General features: G+C 34.2%; 1 protein-coding gene across 3 annotated transcripts; it reads left to right on the top strand.

Moving 5' to 3' along the window:
• Positions 1 to 902: 902 nt before the first annotated feature.
• On the top strand, positions 903 to 20792 carry LOC125062232 (ubiquitin carboxyl-terminal hydrolase 35). Of its 3 annotated transcripts, XR_007119208.1 has the most exons (13): positions 1436 to 1827; positions 3914 to 4084; positions 5743 to 5895; positions 6218 to 6441; positions 6568 to 6726; positions 7127 to 7297; positions 10247 to 10434; positions 12079 to 12258; positions 12556 to 12687; positions 14105 to 14169; positions 14786 to 15155; positions 17749 to 17893; positions 19329 to 19433. XR_007119208.1 is itself a non-coding variant. In XM_047668007.1 (12 exons), exons 2-12 carry the CDS (start codon positions 3928 to 3930, stop codon positions 19735 to 19737), a joined length of 2208 nt encoding a protein of 735 aa, XP_047523963.1. In that variant the 5' UTR covers positions 903 to 1318; positions 3914 to 3927; the 3' UTR covers positions 19738 to 20792. The 3 variants fall into 3 exon arrangements, 2 of the variants coding, with proteins under 2 accessions (XP_047523963.1, XP_047523962.1); XM_047668007.1 differs by lacking the exons at positions 1436 to 1827; positions 17749 to 17893 and adding an exon at positions 903 to 1318 and having other exon boundaries at positions 19329 to 20792; XM_047668006.1 differs by lacking the exon at positions 17749 to 17893 and having other exon boundaries at positions 1440 to 1827; positions 19329 to 20792.
• The last annotated feature ends 923 nt before the right edge of the window (positions 20793 to 21715 follow it).

Raw genomic sequence — 21715 nt, forward strand, 5'->3', positions numbered from 1 at the left:
AATAATTGGTTGAAACTTTTTACGCTTATTTTAATAATCAAATTATTTCATTAACATTTTTTTACTGAAATAAGAGAAAACCTTTAAAGAATATAAGGTTTTAACAAACTAAATTAACAGTAAAATATATAGTTTCATGTAAGAAGTTTACATCATTTACGTTTTGAGTAATTTTTTTTAAATGATTTCTAAAAAAAATATATACTTTTTCACAACCATTGCAATGTTTACAAGAGTAAAATAAATTTGAATATAAAAAAGTAACTATTTATACCTTCATCCATACTTATATTTATTTTTTTTAGCAGTTTGAAATAACTTTAATTATTTTCAAAATCTACGACGAAACAAATTTTTCATTAATACATCATATTTACTAACGAAAATTTCGAAAAATGCCAACTTAAAGAAAAACACTGGTCAATTTTCTGTCACTGTGTTGGTATTTATTGCGAGAAGCACGCGAGAGCATTCGTTTTGAGAGTGCTCAATTGTGCGAAGCGTTGCTGTAGTTGGAACATTCAACGTTGAGCATTATGCCGCATAATGCGCTCTAGTGCTGTAATTGGAAAACGCACTACATTTGCGATTGGATTTGCAAATTAATTAGTTACTTAATTATTCGCATTACGGCCTAGCCTCTATCTTTTCACTTCTAAGAAAATTCCACAATCACAAAAATAAACAACAGAGCATATTATAAAAAATAAAAAGATATATATATATATATATATATATATATAGCTTCTTACACAAAAACTGATTTAAATTATAATGGGTGTAGAAATTTAAATGTATAATGCCTTTGTATAAGTGAAATGTTTATGACTTGAGTCACACTTCCACAGACTCAGCAGAGTATTCTATTCTGTGTTCTTGAGTCTACTGTCTATACAACTATACTCTACGCTATGGGTTTTCGATTTTACAGGGGTTTTATTGTAAGCGATTTAATAGCATGAAATTTTGAAATAGGCATTAAAATTAAAAATTTTAAAACGGAGTATTGTTTGTTTTTAAACTGTTTTATAGTGAACTAAAAATAATGTTTTGTGTTTACTTAAATTCTACACCCATTATAATTTAAATCAGTTTTTGTGTAAGAAGCTATACCTCTGTCTCAGAATAGGTGGACAGTATTGAAAGGTGTTGTGTGAAAAACTCATATAGACTTAGAAATTGAAAAATTTCGGGATATTTGTGTTACTGAGTAAGATGAGCTCATCTTACCATAAATATAAAATATAGCAGATATACTATTTAATTTGTGCTTTACTACACTGGTGGATTGATGATACTCAACACGAAAATTTGCAAGGTGCGTATTCTGATGTTCTTGATGTTGTATTGATTTCGATAGTTTCTGTCAGGATTGAAATGTCAATGAGTGCAACATACGTATATACGTACCATTCCCGTATTATATTATTTTGCAGTTTGAGATTTTTATTTGCAATTAATACTTTGTATGAAAATTTTTACATATTGATTAATATATCATGCTAATAATCAACATCTTACCCTTGAGTTTAATATATAAATCTTTTCAATTATTACTAATGGAGAAAAAACGTAATTGGAATCATAGTTTCCAATAATCTCAATTACCACATTGTAAACAGTGTATTTTGAATTACCTGAAATGACTAAGATTTCTGTAATGGAAAATTTTAAATTTGCATTTTTATTTATCAATTAAAGTTAATAATTGCATAATTTGTGCAAATCAAATCAAAATTGATTTTGAGTTGGTAACCATGTACAGTGTTAAAAGCCAATCTAAAAATACACTTACTACCGGTTCCCCAAAACAAGGAAAAAAACCAGGTGAGAAGAACTGTTAATATACTCTTTGTAGTTGGTGGTTTACAAAGAAATTGTAAGAAACAGCAACTATTGATATATAGTTTATTGTTGAGCACCATGTTTCATTTTCCACATTAAAACAAAATGTCTGTATAATAATATAATAAATGCCTACCATCAGCAGGCAAAATAGTAGTATCAAGTTACATTATAGTGAAAAAAAAACACAAACACAGGAAATCAAGATTAAAATTAAAATGTATTAAGTGACTGGTTATAATTACCAATAATATAGACAAATTCAAGCAGAACCAGACACAACAAGTACCACTATTTTTTTCTGTAATAGAGAGAATGAGATTTATTTGTGTGGCATATGGATAAATAGGTATGGTTTATCAGAAAAACAAATTAGGTTCAGAAGTTCAGTACTTGTATTTCATGAGAATAAATAGTGAAAAGAATTTATCAGTGTAACATCTTCATGAGGTGGTAACTTTCTCCTATTCAAAAGATTATACATACACAAATTCTGATAGTATGCTGTATAATAGATGGTTTATGAAATGCACCTTCAATTTTGTGCACTAACCTGAGTAAGGATCATTTAGTAATATAACCTTTGCTATTTTATATATTTTTATAAAGGGAAGAAAGCCAAGACATTATCAGCTGAACATTTAAATAAATTTTTAAATGTAGAGATTAAATAAAGTAGTGTATGCAACTTCCTATAATTAGGTATTTAAACACTGTAATCTTATTTTAAAACTCGCCTGCAGCTCGTTTAAAAAAAAACTACACTCATATTTTAATGTATATATCTCCTCTATAATATGACAGTTGCATGAACTACCAACTATAAATAAATAACTTTGTTTATGGATAAAAACATACAGTTACTAGAAAATATTGTTTTAATATTGAGTTGGTGATGGTATTGTAATTTAGTATAAAAGTAGTAAGGGTGTTTAGTAAATACTTTATGCAATAGTGGGAGTAATGTGTGCTCTACGTATTTACAAAAGAACTCGATTATATTTCCTGTTATTTAGTGCCAACTGTAAATTTTTTTTTTTCTGCGGTTATTTGCAATCAGCCCTAAGGATATGAGCGAATTTTTTCTGTGGTGCTGTCATGTGGAGTGACTTCCCATTGGAAGCATCTACTCATCCTCTGTCTAGACTCTAGAGCTACTGCCGGTCTTCTAGCTCTAGAATATGGTGACGTTTTAGTCGACTCACATACTGTCTAATGGTGAGTTGGCGAGCAAGTTCATCGGGTGACAGATTATCCGCTCTTTGTATTTAGCTGCCAGTCTCCGGATTGCCTCTTAGATAGTTCTCATTTTAAGGTGTTCGTGAACTTCGTTGTTGGTTATGTATCATGGTACTTTTGCGACTGCTCTTAGGATCTTGTTCTGTTGTCGCTGGAGTATATTTATGTTGGTATCACTTGCGCTGCCCTACAGTTGGAGGCCATATGTCCAAATGGGCTTTAGGATGACTTTATATATAAGAAGTTTGTTATCTAGAGAAAGTCTTGAGTTTCTTCCTAGCATCCAGTAAAGGCTGTTGTACTTTAGCTGTAGCTCCTGCTTTTTACATTTGATGTGGTGCCTCCATGTTAATCCACGATCAATGTGTAAACCAAGATATCTTACATGGTCGCTGTGGGGCAGAATACATTGATCCAACTTTACAGGTGGGCAGTCTCCTCTTCTAAGGGTAAAGGTCACGTATACTGATTTCGCGGCACTAGCTTTTATTTTCCATTTTTGCAGCCATTCGTTAACTTTGTCAAGGCCCTTCTGCAAGTCCTCTGATGCCAGTCCTGGGTCTTTATTGCTTGCTAATATAGCGGTGTCGTCTGCAAATGTTGCTGTGGTTATTCCTGGCATTAGCGGTAGGTCAGCAGTGTACAACGTGTAGAGCATGGGGCCGAGAACAGATCCTTGTGGTACCCATGGTATCAATGTTTTGAAATTCCGAAGTGGCGTCACCAACTGTTAATTTAGAATAAATCTTATTGATTTTTTCAAATATTTGCAAAAATACTGTTGGTTTTTGTTTTCATATTATCATTAATAAAGTTTCATCTATTACAGACAAAAAGAAGAAAATGGCTGTTAAGAAGCATCAATTGGTTCGCCAGAATCAAGATGAGGTGAATTTGACTACACTTGTAGAGTATATTCAACCAATTGTTGATAAACCTGTGTTTCTGCCACCTCCAAATGAGCTAATACAAAGTTGTGAAAATGTTGTGCAGTGTCTAAGTAAGTATAACACTAAAATTATTATCGTTATACTATAGACTAGGAGTGTTCAATAAAAAGTGTTAATTATAAAATATCTTATTAAATGTTACTTAATTTTTCGACGTAGTCACCATTTTAGTTTATACACTATACGTTTTGGTTTATATCTATTTTTTATTGAACATCCCTCGTAAAGTTGGATTTTACACGTTTCATTAATTAGCTTTTATTTCGATTAAAAAGGGATTAGGGGGGGGGGATTATTGACGTTTTCGTACGGGTAGAAGAAAAATCTGTCAAGACCAGAAGATTCGAAAAGTTTTTCTACTGTCCGTTTAATCGGTGACACCTTTTATTTATAATAATGAAACAATGGTTGACGTTGGCAAACTGAACTTTTATTCACTGAATCTCTTACATCATGAAAATAGATGGCGCTAGTTGTATTAATATTGTTACCATACCTAACAAAAACAACAGTATTGGGGTTGCGGTTTTGGGTCAATCCCAGAAACAGTATAGCTCCCAATCCCCGATTGTGGTGATCGCTAAAATTTTGCAAAGCGTTTTCTACTCAGTTTGGCAAAACCTACGTGTACAGTGAACTGGTCTCCCGGTCTTCGTCTCCGATGTGGATGTGGACTACCCGTATCTCAAAAGGTGATAGAAATGGGGTCCTCGAACTAACTTGGTCAGCTACTTGGGGGGTAGTTTGATGGCTTTTTTCGAATTTTGGCCTAAAATACAAACTGAATTGTTTAGTGAAAAATTTAAGTGTAAAGTTCCACCATGTTGGGAATATAGGAAATATTATGAAATCTGGAACTTTCTATCTGATTCCCCCAAGAAGCCAACCGCCTGGGTTAACCGTAAGAAATCGAAATCGGGTTTTATAACACAAATTGTAGAGAACCGTGGTCAATTCATTGGGACGTTAAAAAAATGAAAGTTACCGAAAAAGAAAATAAGCAATGCATTTCTGTCTGACTTAGACTTAGTTAAGCGTTGTTTTATTTAGATAGCGACTCGCCCCGACTTCGCACGGGCAACCATAACCCGTAAACCTTGAAAAGTTCCTTATAGTTAAAAGATTAACCTTCCTCATGAAACATTCTAGATATTGGTGAAAACCAATAAATTCTATATCATATATAAAATTTAGACAGCTCTTGCTGACTAATATGATGACATTATCAAAAAAAAAGTACAACTCAATCATATCCCTCGTCGTTAAGGCAGAGATCGTAAGAAACGTTTTCGTTCGATCGATTTTACTTTGCAAATACGACTACCATGGAAGAGTAGTTTAATTTTTCGGGTAATATCCCCTATAGTATTAGCATGACACTCACAAATAGACACTTTCTATTTGAAAAAGAATTTTCGGTTCACTAGATCCCTGGGGATACACTGCCACCTCACAAACTTTACCTCATTATATTAGTAGTGCAGATGAAATTTACATAGTTTTATTTAATTAAATTAAGTTAGTTGTATTACAAATTGACTGAAATACTTATAAGTAGGTAATCGAACCCCAGACCGTCGCACTAAAAGCTTTTAATGATTTAGTGTTTTATATTTTATATAGACATTACAGATTTTATTATATTTTATGATATTAAGCCAGCTCAATCTGTCTTTTCAAATTTCAAATATTTATATTTTACTTTAAGGTCGTTTGACGGGCACAGAGCAGGAGCTTTGGAAATGCCTACGAAGTATTGAAAAGTTTCTTGTTTTAATAATAAGCAACGTGGATTGTAAATTACGCAATGATATTATCACAACCATTATTGATAAATTCTATTCCTATATTTCGGATCCAAGTAAGTATTAAAATGTATAACAGACATACGTTTGTAACTAAACTAAAAAAAATTATCGCATGTTCGTTTACTACATAAGCTCTTGTAAGATTGTGGTTGGAAGCTCACGTTCAATGTCTTTCTATTTGAAAATTATGTTCATAAATATAAAGCTATTTAACGAGCGAATACCAGGTCCAAACTGAAAACTCATCTTTGTGTTGAACTTATCGAGAATTACATATTAAAATCAACATTAATAATTGAAAAATATATTTTCATTCTGTTTCATTTTTATATAGTACGTTATTTTTATTTTGAACTTACAAGATATAACTTATAGATTCCAATGCTTGTCCGGCCACGTCCGTGGTGTTGATTGTGATGGACGCACCCGAACCCAGAGCTGCATTGTCCTCAGCGCGATGGGTTATTCAACAGAGTAAAAAAAGCCCGTCGGATGACGGTCTACGGTCGGCGCTCTCGTGTCTATTTCGCTGGCTTTCAGACTCGTATACTTTACCTTATCTAAGCAACTGGATACTATGCTTTATTAAGGTCCTAGAGGTAACATTAAATTAGCTTTCTTTATCTCACGTTTTATGTTTTTCTTACTAAGAACTTATTCATACTGGTTTAATTTCGTGATTCAAAGTTATTCTATTCAGCTTAACATCTCAATGCTTTTTCTAGGAAAATGAAATGTATGATATTCTTATTGAGGAGTCCGTGAAGAATATAGGTAATCTCTTTTCTGTGATGATAAGTCCAGCTACTCGGAAACAACCCGTTGCTGATGTAATACTACATTTATTGATATCGTTGCGGGAGTCGCCTGAAGCCTTTGATCAGGTATGTATATGTAACTAATAACTTATGTAGAATTACTTAAAGGCATTATATATAAGATAAGTATAGACGCCTTTTGATATTTGATGGCTTGTTTAACCTAAAAAAAATAGGAATCCACGGAAGCTGATTCCAAGTCGTTTTTATACGCAATTGGTATATGCCCATGTAGGCAGATAATGCGAAGTGCTTTACTCAGATCTTAAATTAAGTATTTTTTTAGATATTATTGAAAATAAATAAAAATCAAAACCTCAGATTATTGTTTCTTGATATTTTATAAGCAACTAAAATAATATGGGTGCACTGCTGGGTCTCAATCGCACAAAAGAGTCGAGATTCGTGCGTAAGCTAACAATAATACATATACTATATAATTTTTACATATAAATTATTTTTATAGATATCCAAGCATATAGGTGAAATCCTAGAGTCTCTAGCTGCTGATAGCAGGCAATGGAGCAGGCAACTATTGGGAAGCCTAGTTGATATTCTGACTTCTATGATCAATTATAATATGCAGTCATTGAAGGGCGTCCAGCTTTATATGTTCCGGGACAAATACAGCTACGTGGTAAGTACAGCTAATTTTTCTTAATAATTGTAATTAAGGGGAGAATTTGTTGCAATTGCACATCCTAGGGATTCATATGGTAGTGTATATATAATTTTTTATTTGAAGTTAAATGATAGGAGAGAACTAATAAAAGAAATCTTCATGTTAATTTTCTTAGGTACAATTGTTTAGTCTAGACATCTTTAAACTTATATTATTGTTAGTCAAGATAAAACCTAATCACATTTATTGTTTTTTTTCTTATTCAATCGGAGTTAGATGTAATTTTTTATATTTTAAAACATGCAGTAATTTTTTTCATTATTGAATATTGTAATTTTTGTATGACCAATGTATTGACTGAATATTATTACTGTACGTAAACTCACACGTGACAAAGAATATCGAGCGTTTTGAACGAATCGTTTATTTTAGCTTTGTTACTTGCCGACACGTGTACGAAAGTATATAAGAACCAGTGCTCCCTTTGCTCTTGGGCTCTGATTTCTGTATATACACTGACGGACTCATAAAGTGCATCAAACTTCAGGATTACTTTGAAATGACTTTTTTATTACGTATGCAAACTTTTTAGATTAAATTATATAAACATGGAGAGACTGGCCCTTAATCTTAAAAAAAAATCAATATTTAAAAATAGAACTGCAGTAAAACAAATTAATATAGCCGGGAAAAGAAAATTTACTCGTAGTATCAGATTTGCGTCTTTTTTTAAATTGATTCTCATAGATTTTTTATTCTTTTGACAATTGAATTATTGTTACCAGCAGAATTGTTAAGTTAGCTTTTTAACTCATCGAGGGTTTCTGAACCATAATATGGATACTTCGTCCGAACAAGCTGCTCAAATTGTAGCATTGGTGCGGGAGGGCTTGGATCAACGAACGATTGGTAGAAATTTTAATTTTAACCACTCTACGGTTTCTAGAATATACAGAAGGTTTGTGGAGACAGGTTCTTACAAAAGGAGACGTGGTACAGGCAGAACGAGCAACCACCGGTCGTGATGACCGATTTATTGTTACAACTTCCCTGCGAAATCGTTTCCTCGCGTCAGTTAACATCAAAACAGAGCTTAATGAAGTGCGTGGAGTAAACGTTAGGGCACGAACAATAAGAATAAGGTCATCACCTTTTAGACCAGCAAATGGTCCAAAGTTGTCTGTAGCTCACAGACAAGCGACAAGTCGACGTGGGCTATGCTCAAAGTTGCATTGAGAAGCGTGTTCCTTTTGGAGGCGGTTCTTGCATGGCCAGACCATGCAAGAATATCTTCGGCATAGGCAAGTCAAAGTGGAATATCGATGAATGGTTCATAGACATGGTCCGTCAAAACGTTAGTAGAGGGGGTTTGACTGCACATCGCTACATAACAGAGATCTTAGAAGATCACGTGGTGCCTTACGTGGATTATAGACGAAAATTTAACTTTAATGCAGGATAATGCCCGGCCGCACGCTGCTGCACAAGTTCGACAATATTGCGAAGAGGTTGGGATACGTACAATGAATTGACCAGCACGTATCCCGGATTTTAATCCCATTGAGCATCTTTGTGACAATTTAAAAAGAGCTGTATATGCGAGAAATCCTGTGCCTACGACAGAACTAAGAACAGCACTTTCAGAAGAATGGGACAATATTTTATTTATTTATTTTATTAATTACACTTCGTTGCAAATAAAAGAAACACAATACATAAAAATTATAAGGGATGCAACGGGCGGCCTTATCGCTAATAAGCGATCTCTTCCAGGCAAATAAAGAGAAAAACTAAAAAAAAAGAAACATGATGCGTGCGAGAAGTGCAGAACCAAATGTTATATAAAAAAAAATATATATATATAGTACCTTAATCTAAAGTAATACAAAAAAATATTAATAACAGACTAAAAACCCTTGCATAAAGCTTGTGTCTATTGTTAAAACTAGGGATGCATCGATACGCCTTTTTGCCGATACGATACCGATACCGATACTCTTATAGAAATATCGCCGATTCCGATACCGGTACCGATACTAATGCTTATTGAATTCAAATTAAATTAAGGTAAAATATATCAAGTCTGGTTAAAGTTTTTAATTTTTATTATAAAATATAAACAGTTACAAACATTGATTAAGATTAAAGGTTTAGTAAATAAAATTAAGAATTAAGAGTAATAGTTAAATTAAAATAAATAACTGTTAATAATTAAAATTAACATTGATAAGATTTTTGTAATTCTGTATTTTATTTTGTTTGGTATTGAAAAAATACTACGCGCGATAGCAGTTAAAAACCAACTAAAGTGTCTAGCGAAATGGAATACGCGGGGACTAAGCGGGTGTGAGGGGCATAGATAGTCCGTGCCTCGTTTCCCACGCCCCAGATCAAACAAGATGCGCTTTTACATTACTTTTGTTAAAGCGCGAAATTTGAAAAGTATCGTTGTATCGGCAATTAAAATATCGCAAACCCAAAGTATCGCCGATATATCGGTATCGGTATCGGATGCATCCCTAGTTAAAATCAATTTTTAATTAAACCAATTTTCTGTAAATTTCTGTTTTTTCTTCAAAAAAGTTTTAAGGTCCTTTTCAGTACACAAACTTGAACTTAAGGATATGACCCTTCGCTTTTTTAAAGTTAACGAACCAATTTAGACGTTTCAATTTAAATCTGTGTAGAAAGTTTGCATACTTGGTTAAAATATTTATTTCAAAGTAGTTTTTTTACTTTGATGCAGTTTATGAGTCCGTCAGTGTATTTCGTGGTCATTTTCTTTCAAGTATAGTATGGGGTCCATCGTCACGCAACCTACTTTCCGTGACTGCATTTCCAGCCATACCCTGCCGTTGCCGGTACGAGCGATAATTATATTCTAAGGGTTGAGGGTGTGCAATGCTGAGACATCAAGAAAATCTTATAAACTATAATTTAAAGATAATCGATGATTTTTTTTAGATAAAGCATCTAGAACGTCATATGATAACAAACGATTCTACGGTAATAATGGATCCTATATGGAAGTCGCGAAACACTGGCCAACCAGCCAAGGTAGATATTGTTACCAGTCCCAAAGTTGGTCTACAAAATCTTGGCAATACTTGCTACATCAACAGTGTAGTGCAAGCTCTTTTTTTGATACACCAGTGAGTATTCTTTCCTTTGCTGCCGTTAAGCTATAGATGTATTATAATAAAAAGCATCCATTTTAATTAAAATTATAATTTTACGTTAATATTATATAGGATACTTCTTTGTGAGCTTATTAATCTATAATTTTCATTGAATTTTAAGCTGTGCGTAAACGTATTTGAAGTTTAAACTGTAGTTTATGCAGTTTTAATCTATGCTAATGCATCTGTCAGTTGAAAATAAACAATTGTTTTATTATTATTTTAACATTAAGCAATATCGCAATTTTAATGATTCTTTAGTCAAAAAGCATTATGGTTAAGTGTATACTGCACAGTCGAGTACCATAATGGAGTAGAACATTTCTGAATTTAAATTTTATTTAATTTAAGTTTCAGTTTCTATAGCTTTTAATATGCTGTGTCGTTATGTATTTTTTGCGCTAGCCATATGCGATTTTTGTATATATATTTCAGCTTGATTTTTGACGCTAGAGGAGAAGATGCTAAGCTAATTTTGAGCACCTATACCCTGGTCTGATTCCTGTCAAGCTAATTAGCTAGCGGTTCGTAGCACAGCAGCACACAGCTGGCTAATCGCTAATAATATAATATGAAATTCAAAAGGTCAAAAGGTACGCGGAATGATAGGGAAGGGTAATGAAATGAAACGTTAAACAATTTTTCCCTTTCCATGTATTCTCACTTAACCCTAATACTTTAATCAGATCTATCAAATAACTAATTAATACCGTCGAAAAAAAAATTTGTCTTGGAAGAAATAGGCCGAAATGGCCGACTTTACTTCCTCATCGTCACAAAACTTTTTCCACGCAGAAACTCTATAACGCCGCGATGCTCAATTTTATCCATATGGGCTAGTTTCTTCCCGACTTACTTGTCTACTCGGTGATAACTCGAAAGATAATGACACGATGAGGATGAAAATTGGTATATATACTAACAATAAGTCACTCAATTAGCGCCTAAATTAAACTCACCCACGCCATTCCGCGAACTTATTGACCGCCTCTCGTATATGCAGAAATGTGCCTGCTCTGTGAAGTTTGTAGCGACTTCCATGGACTAACTTCCACAATCTTCAAGACCGCCTATTTCCCTTCGTTGTACAAGCATTTAGCGAAATAATAGTTACCTCTTTTGCTATAAAGAATAGGATTATTGGTTTGAGCGAGTGGTTCTTTTAATATAGTTAATAAACTTTTATATGATTTCTTTGTAGTCTCTTGACTGTTAAGCATTCAAAAAGTCGCAAAAATTTCTATATAGTGTTTTTAATTGAAATCAATAACAGATACCAAAACTGTTTTGGGACTTGACTATATGAGCTAAGTTGCCGCGAGTTTATTTTTAGCGAATTCTATTTGCTGCTGTTTATGCTATTATATATTGTTAAAATGAGAAAAGTATGTTCGTACATAGATACTTCTTTTTGTGAATTTGTATGAAGATCCGAGCGTACTTTTGTATCGTCCTGTTTAAGTTTAATTTATAGTGCCTGTCAAAACCCTAATATGAACCCTATGAACATGAAAAAAAAGTTGTTTTGGATTGTCAATTTATTGAGAAGGCAGTTTTATATTAAGTTATTAATTTGTTACGCAATTGTTAAAATTTCGCATTTTATTTGTCCAACAGGTTTAGTAATTATGCGGTGCTCAAAATGTATGAAAAACCCTATTGGGCCAAAATGTCGGCACTATTTGTGACCATGATGCATACGGTTGCTCCATGTATCAAACCAACAACGTTTGTGTCCGTCGCCAAACCGGACTTTTTTGTGCCGAAGCAACAACACGATTGCTTTGAGTTCCTGGGGTAAGTGGAAATTACTGTTTTTTTAGTATTCATTGTAATACTTTTTTTTAAATTCAACCTATCTAGCCCTATAATTTAATAAACATTTACAGTCTTATATATTTGAATCTATTTTTTTAATAATTTCAAATCTTTTTTTCTTGCTTGGTCTGTGGTTTACGTACTAAATCTATGGATGATACTAAATATCATAATATTTTCTCATAATAGTGATAGAGAGTTAGATACATAATATTAGTTAACTTATATAAAAGATACATTAAGCATCATACCCATTTAAAAAAATATTGATTTTAGGTACTTGTTCGAGTTGTTAAAATCATATGAGAATAGTACAGTAACCGATGCTGACTTTGCCTACAATACACCAGTCGTGCTAAATTCTAGCCGAACGAGCGTGACTGAGGGAAAGTCGGGCCATGGCAAGAGGTATATATAATCATATATAATCAATCATTTAAGATATATATATTTAGATATAAACACTTTGTTCCATTACATATTTGGCCCAAACCTTCAAATAAGTAAGTAAGGAGGCAACAATCTTATCGCTAACGAGCCGTCTCTTCCAGGCAACCTTAGTAAAAAGAAATATAGTACATAACTAAATTAAATAAATAAAATTACAGATAATATTGTAGTTGCAATTACAATACCAAAATAAAAACTAAACCCTTATAGTATAATATTATAGACCCTATAATATGCTTTTGGCGGTCATAGTTCGTGATTTTCCCATTTTTGAATCTCACCAAAACTCTAGTCTATGTCTATGATTAGAAGCAATAAAAGAAACGATAAATGAAAATAAAAACTTCAACTTAACAGTAACTCGATAACTGATTGAATGATTAATAATGGACGTTGTAACTGCTGTGTTTTTAAATTCTGTCAGTAGTAATTATTAATCGCCTTTCGGCCATGCTAAAGGTCATACCGCCCGCCTTATTTATGTACATATTTTTAATTTGAACTTTCGATTAAATTCTACAATTACTTATTTCGCTGGGTCTGATTAAAAAAGTGTGTTAGCCTTGGAGAAGCTTCCAGTGCTCTGTCCTATGCCACCTCCCGCCAATTACTGGCTTTCAGCTGCAGCTGCTGTTGGTCAATCCAGCAGTAGCAAGCCGACCTACTGGTTTATGATCACTTAGGCTCCGGTAAACTTAATTTACCGCCCGATCATGACCCATGCGCTCCAGGTGGCCCAGTCAACTAGTGGCTGGAAGATGGGCCTACAATCGCGTGGTACAAAAAAAGGGTACGTGTACTTATGTACGCGCGTAAGTTATACTTCTTTGGCATTATTCAAAATTTTGAATTTATTTTATTTGCATGCAATAATTAATTACAATTAAATAATCAAAGACTGGAAAAGGAGTTATTATAGTCAATAAAGTTCAGTTTACATTTGAAAAATTAAATAACTAAATATTTATTACTATTCTCTTACATTAAGTGTAACATAAATTCTATTATTATTCGAATGTTGTTTTTAAATTATGTCCAATGCCGTAGCATCTTCCGTGGGCAAATTCATACTGATAATTTTGTGTCACGGTGCGCGCGCATCGTAAAATTTCACACTTATCAATTTTTCATAACGCGCCTAAAGAAGTATAACTTCAAAAAATGCACATTCAGACAACTCGGCTCGCAATCCTATCAGTGTTAAACTGTATACTAACGGTAACATTCTACTCTCCAAACTAATTGATATGTCTAAGAAGGCAATCACCGCTCTCATCAATATGCAGCTTTTATACGGAGATATGCTCATCAACATTTATTTCGTGTGCCATAGGGCAGTTTTGAATTTTAATGTGTTTATTATTTTAAATTGCAGTAACGAGCCAAAAGTTTCCGAAAAGCCATGCACGTCGTCACAAACTCCAGAATCCAGTAACGCGGGTGTGTATTTCTAATGTTCCTGAATATTGTTATTACATTATTTAGATTGTTATTGTAATCAGCGTATGTTCATTCATATAAAAAATATGGGCCTCAGATTTCTGAATCTGTTTCATGATCATTTCTAATAGGCAAGTAGGTGATCAGCCTCCTGTGCCTGACGCACGCCGTCGACTTTTTGGGTCTAAGGCAGCCGGTTTCCTCACGATGTTTTCCTTCACCGTTCGAAGGAATGTTCAATGCGCACGTAGAAATAAAGTCCATTGGAGCCGGGGATTGAATCTACGACGTTAGGGATGAGAGTCGCACGCTTAAGCCACTAGTCCATCACTGTTCTCAAGTTCATTCATATAAACGAATTAATTCTTTAAAAAGAGATTAATAGTTATTAAAAGTAAGTTCATAATGTTTCTTTTAATAAGACAAAATACATCAATAGTGATCAGGTCTCATATTAATAGACAGTTTTATGTGCCTGATGTATATCGAATTTTGGTTGGCATTTCAATTTCCTCACAATGTCTTCGTTTAGCGTACAAGCGATTGTTAAATACCCTAGAACGAAAGGCTATTGAACCTGTATTCAAACGCACTATAATGATTTTTTTATTTTCAGCTGGTCCGTGCAGTCTAAAACGTCACACCGGTGCCGAAAGCAATATTACCACCAAACGGCGACGTTTTAACGACTCGTTCATTAACAGTGTATTTGCTGGAGTATTCCTCACTCGTATAACATGCGTACATTGTGGCTCTTCTTCGCGCTCTAGAGATGTTTGCCGTGATCTACAATTGGCGTTTCCAGAGAAATCCGGTGGCAACCAGTACACTATTCAAGGGCTGATCGACTTTTATTTCACTAATGAAATATTAACGGGCGAGAATAAGTACCAGTGCCATGAATGTAATATTTTGCGTGATGCAGAAAAGTGTGTCACTATTGAATCTACCCCGAAAATACTGATAATTATTTTGAAAACCTTCAAGTAAGTTTTGGTGTACAGTTTCAGCGGTATTTTATTTTTGTATCAATTTTGATACGATAATTGTGATTCGTAAAATGTTAATTTCAAATAATTCATCTTTATTCTTCATATGAAGAGGAAAGATTAGTACTACAAATCGACGGAAAACTTCTTGATTTATTACATTGTTTAAGCAATATATTCCTACAATATACTTATAATAACAAAGTCTGAAGCCGTCCGAAGCCAGGACAGACATTAAGGCATCAATAAAGTTCAATATGCTTACCAGAAAATATAATATTAGGTCCTTACATATGAAATAGACGTTTTTATCGTACTGGCCACTTTGACCTTTGATATCTCCTCTTTGGTTCGGAATTCCAAATTCAATTTTATTTTCCCGCTTTAATTTGTTTTCTTGGCTTCACTCTATAAAATGGAAAACATGAAATATCGCGTTATTTACGAGTACGAGTTCCACCGCGGCACCAGTGCTGCAGAAATGGCTCGAAGGATTAATGATGTGTATGGCGGCGGGAAAAAAACAGTGCGTTTTTGGTTTCTATTTTTTCGTTCTGGTAATTTCGACCTGCAGAACAAGCCTCGTGGACGACCGGAGATCAAATAAGTGGAAGAGGATCCATCGCAAACTACGTCAGAGTTAGCTACAGGTTGCGGTGTTAGTGATAAAACTGTATTAATTGAAGCAAATTGGGAACGTGAAAAAGCTTGAAAGGTGGGACCTCACAAAGAGTAAAGCAAATCGACAATCGCTTCTGCTGCGTTACATGACTCAACCGGCACAATAATGAAGGGATTTTAAATCGAATCATTAACTGTGATGAAAAGTGGATCCTGTACGATAATCGGAAGCGCTTATCGGAATAGCTGAACCCGGCCGAACCAGCCGAAACGTGCCCCAAGCGAAAATTTACTCCGAAAAAGTTACTTGTGAGCGTTTGGTGTAGTAGTGCCGGGATCGTTCACTATAACTTTCTTAAATCTAGCCAGACGATTACGGCAGACGTCTTTTGTCAGCAACTACAAATCATGATGTAAAAGCTAGCTGCTACACAACAGCGCTACACCACACACTGCACAACAGACTGCTACCAAATTAGAGGAACTTTAATTGCAACGTCTAAGACTCTTCGGACCTTGCTCCAACAGATTATGATTTTTCGAAATTTGGATAACTTCTTGCAAGGTAAAAAAATGTGAGCCGTCACGGGACGCCTGGCAGATGTGAAACATCGACATTATTTTGTAAATGTAATATGCAGAAAAGAATAGATTGTGATAGGAATTATGTCATAATGATAAAATAAAATATTACATGTTTTTTCCAGATAACGATGACTATTTATTTAATCAACATTTATTTTCATTAAATACAAAAAATTACGAATTTATTTCAAATCGTGACTACTTAATTCGTTTAATCAGTGACTTCGGTAAAAGTTATATTACAGACTACTGCATATAGACTGTATATATATATACAGTGAAACCTGGTTAAGTGAGACATCAAGGGACCTGCAATGTCGTTTCACTTATAGAGGTATTCCACTTACCCAGTGTCTCAGATGTACAGGTATAAATAAATATCTGTCTCATTTACAGAGGTCAAATATGCTTTGGTCACCAATTGATGACATTTCAAAATAACTGTGCAAAGTTTCTAGACCCATGTTAGCAAACACTGTTCAAGTTCAGAATATTCTGATAAACGTTACACGTTTTAGTTTTCCTTGTCCTTCAGAACTTTGTGATTCAATTTTATGTTTACTCTGAATTATTCTACAAAGAGTAGATTTTGGCACATTAAATTTGGCACAAACTTCTTCGCGTGTCTTCCCACTTTCATAAACGGATATTAACTTCAGTTTTTCACGTAATGATAACGATTGTAGCTTTCGTTTTTGCATTTTTCAAATAAACATCTGTATGATAGTAAAGCGAAACTAAAACTGAAGGTAACTGAAGCTCAAAATTACTTACGTACCCAAGTACGTAATTCCAAAATTACGAATGGAATTTGTGGGTAGAATAAGAATGAGTAAACAAACAATGTTATCTCAGTTACAGAGGTTTATGCATATAAAATTTACTCGCTGTCTCAGTTATAGAGGTAACTATGATCATAAATCGAAAGAACAAATCCCAGATATAGAGGGTTACCTCGTCCCACTAACAGAGGTAATTCAGTGCCAAAGTGTTGGGACCTCAGCATGAGTTCCAATTATGGAGGTTTCTCACTTATCCAGGTCCCACTTAACCAAGTTTCACTGTACCATCATATAGCGTGGCGCCGCGTCGCCACGCCAGAAATCGGTTTTACGTGCGGCTATAGATGTTTCACATCAAAAATTCAACTCTGATAGGGCTGTCGAAACTGCCTTCAAAGATTTTAATGATTCCCGTTCGAATGATTTTTTAGTAAAGTGATCAATTAACTACCTATAAGGTGGCAAAAGTGCATTTGCAATGGTACATACTTTAATTATTTAAATATATTCTATTTTTAAAAAATCTAATTTGTGTTCCTCCCATACAATACGCCAATTTAATATGTAAGGACCTAATAAAATTTCGGTTGGACGGATGGCAGGTAGGCACCGCAAGTGTTGCAGACAAGGCCACGCTGTTAGCGTATTCTGCCTCGGGTGATTGCTGTAGGGTTTAAATGGGTTTGCACAGTAACGAAATCCTCAAACAATAGCGCCGCGGGACATATTTCTTCACGACAAAAGAAGGTACCGCAGGCGTGCCTCAAGTATAAGACGATGAAACAATTATATTTGGAAGATGGATTGTTAAAGCTTCAACTATAAGCCTCCCATTTTTATCTATGCCGTGAGTTGTATTTAAAACAGTCTCAGGTTTCATTGCCGGGTATAAAAAGTGTTTCGGATTTCCGAGTCAGTCAATATCGTTTATATAATCAAATATTTCTTATAAATGATATATTTTGATATATACATATTGCATCTGTGTTTTAAATTTTGTATTGAAAAAAAGTTATAATTTAATTGCCTATGGAATTATAACAAAAATATCACTGCAGTACTGTTTTGCAAAATTAAATTTAGTAATTATCTATCGGGGTGATGATACCTAGGTAACACTGAAAATGTTTAGAAAATTAAAAACGGCTCAACATAGAATGTTGCCAATACTTTTATTGTTTTCCGAAGTAATCTCCGTTCCTCTCTACACATCGTCGCATTCGATGGAACTACTGAGAAAAGCAGTGGGCCCATTCTTCCCTCTTATCTTCCTCTATCATGCGTCGCACAGCACTGATGTTATCTTCAGTAGTCGCTGTTAAAGAACATCCCTCACGCGGATTATCATTGAGATTGTCCACGCTTAAACTCGTTAAACCAATTATAAATAGTGAAGCCTGATTGAAATTTAAAAAAGTTTCATTAGCAATGTTTTTAACTGGCTAGTTCTAAACATTTTCAGTGTTTCCGTACGTATAAAACGAAAGACGTACATTACGCCCTCCGATTGTTCAACAGCGTCACTAGTTTAATACGCATCATGATATACGTTTGACTAATTACAATTAAACGTTACGTTTCACACTCACCCTGTAGTAGGTTATAAATCCATATGAAGGAAGGAGTAGAAATAATGCATGAGCATAGATGACGTATTTCTTTGCTTGATTTATTACGTACCCAGTGTAAGAAGGTGCGTGAGAAGAAAATGTACCGTTCCATGACACGTCTCAATTCGTATTCGACTTGATACCCTGTTGACCAATGATAATGGAATAGAGCGTATAATCGTTTTATGTTACCTAGATGCGGAGTTTAACAAAGTTTAAGAGTCTGTGCGGAAAGAGCCGTGTTGACAATACGTCATTCTAATTGGACAGTGATCATAAGATTTGTTTACTTAACATTAAATTTGTAGTTTTATTTGTTTCTTAACTAAATAGCCATCTATTACGAAACGGAAAGCCCAAGAAAGGGAACTTTGGGTTGCAGGAGGCCTGTCATGTGGTTCCTTAATTCAAAAACTAATGATATGAATTTGATTTTTTTTGTAGCATAAAAAAAATAAAAGGCTTTATTAATATTACTAATAGGAATATATTATTCAATAATCAGCTCGGCTGCACTTTTCACACAGACTCAATATTCCTAAAAGCCTAACGTACACTTAATATATTTTCAGGTACGACACAAAACTACGCGTTCAGACCAAATTAATGCACTCCGTAATGTACAATACATCTGTCACATTGCCCACTCCGCGTTCCCAGACGGATAAAAACATATACAATTTGTTCGCTGCTGTTATTCACGCCGGGACCACCATGAATGCTGGGCATTATTACACATTGGGAAAGGATAATAACGATTGGTATATATTTGACGATTCCAGAGTGAAAGCAACAGACGAGACTGGTATTAACAGGCTCGACCGTTCACACACACCGTACATGCTTTTTTATCGGAGGAATGATATTGTTGAAGGCTCAATTGCAGCTTTCGCAACTCTGCCTAAACAGATGCAACAAACGGTGATGTCATACAACAAGGCCCATTTAGAACTCCGTCAAACAGTCAAAACTCGTCCATGACGGTTAAGGTCTAACAAATTCATGTACTTTTCCTTAGATTGTGATATATAAACACTAGAGATATATGCGGAGTGAGATAAAAAGCGTCGGAACTGATTTTCAAAATTAATGTATAGTAGAAACGATTATAAGAATGCCATCGTGTTTTAAAGTACATTTTTATTGTGCATGGATACCCAAGGATATATTTTTGTGCGGGTCAACATTTTAGTGTGGAACTATAATCTGAACATTTTGAGAAAGTGAGTGTTACATGGGTTGCAGCTACTGAAAATTGTATTTTTCAATGTGAAGAAAACTAAAACTGACAAGTATATAAGTGAATTAAGAACAATGAAGTAAGTGTAGTTAAATATCAATTGTAATCAAATTGATTAATAATCAATATTAATACTTTTATGATCGATTGCGATTGACTATTTGTTGTTTATCTGTAGCCAAAATTTATGATATAAATTAAGTGTTTTATGTATAGAATAAATTGACTTCGAAGATGTGTAGAGTAGATTATCATAATTTCTTACCGTGACTACAGCTTTAAAGCACAAACTATTATGTTATCCATTCGACAGTGGGATTACATAGGTATATTTATTTAGATAAATTATTAATTTGACGATAATTATTTAGATACTAAAATTGTATCATATTGTAATAGTATAGTCGATGTATCCGTCTAAATAGCTTTCCCTGAACCGCTACGAATTATGTATATGATTACTGTGTATATAATTTTTAATATTAGTGCAAAATCAAAGTGGTCACAATATGGGTAACATTCAGAAACGAGATAGTAGTGCGAACTATAAATCCCGTATGTAAATCAAACACGTTTTTGAAATATGTCTCGTTTCTAAATATTGCCCTAAATTTAGTAGTCACTAAAATTTGGTAGACCTATTTATGAATTAATTAAAATGCATGCATGTACAATTAAAAATAAATAAATCTTAATGTATATAATCAATTCCTAATTAATTATAAGAAGTTGATTGATTTGTTATGACATTGGTGTGTATTAATAATCACATAATACATGGAATAATAAAAATAAATGTTTGTGGTTTTAAATTGTCTCTCACTAATTAAGAGTTTTATGGTATTTGTCTCATAGTTTTGTGGTCATGTTATTACGTTTTGTTTTTGGCAGACCCTTCATGACCAAGTAGTTTTCTATTTTTTTAAACCAGTGGCGCTACTACTCCATGTGTCCGTGTCAAGTACCTCAGGTTTCTGTGTGTTTCGCTATTATTTATTTTTCGTAATAGGCTTGTAGATGATCAGCCCGTTGACTCATTGGTCTAAGGCATGATGTTTTCCTTCATCCTACGAGCGAGTGAGAAGCACACAATATGAATAAATTTTCATTGATGAGCAGCCGTGATTCCAACGCGCGTCTTCAGTTGAACGCACGCCACGGTTGAGAGGCGCACGCTCAACCCCCTAAGTGACAACTACTCAACTTACTAGCTTTTACTGGCAGGCCAAAAAATTTATAGATAGAATGCGAAATAAAATGTAATTAAAAGTAGTCTATACATAAATGTTATTAATAGCATTCTATTGGTAGGCTTCGTAGCATGAACTGGTTATTAGGTAGAAATGCCGCACTCAGTTTGGACAATAAACTTCTCATCTACAAAACTGCAATAAAACCAATATGGCTCTATGGGATACAGCTCTGGGGGTCAGAAATCCTGCAGCAGCTACAAAACAAAACACTGCAAAGTATGAGCGGTGCGCCATGGTTAACACGAAATGCTGAAGTCCATAAATATTTGGGAATTGCCACTGTCGCGGAAGACATTAAAAGATCAACCGTGCGATACAAAATGAGACTTCAGAAACACGTCAACCCCCTAGCTTCGGGCTTCTTGGAAACGACGGACAGTGTGTATCGGCTGAGAAGGGCGAAACTTGCCGCAGTCTGACAGTTTACGAATTACGGAGGGAATAAAAAAAATATTGGATTTGCGTT

This window comes from Pieris napi, chromosome Z (genome assembly GCF_905475465.1).
Source record: "Pieris napi chromosome Z, ilPieNapi1.2, whole genome shotgun sequence".
NCBI classification, from domain to species: Eukaryota; Metazoa; Arthropoda; class Insecta; order Lepidoptera; family Pieridae; genus Pieris; species Pieris napi.

Coding starts and splice junctions, on each gene's coding strand:
- LOC125062232 (XM_047668006.1), top strand. CDS start 1,758: ATGTACAGTGTTAAAAGCCAATCTAAAAATACACTTACTACCGGTTCC. Junction 7,298..10,246: donor GGGACAAATACAGCTACGTG/GTAAGTACAGCT, acceptor GATTTTTTTTAG/ATAAAGCATCTAGAACGTCA. Junction 15,156..19,328: donor ATTATTTTGAAAACCTTCAA/GTAAGTTTTGGT, acceptor ATATATTTTCAG/GTACGACACAAAACTACGCG.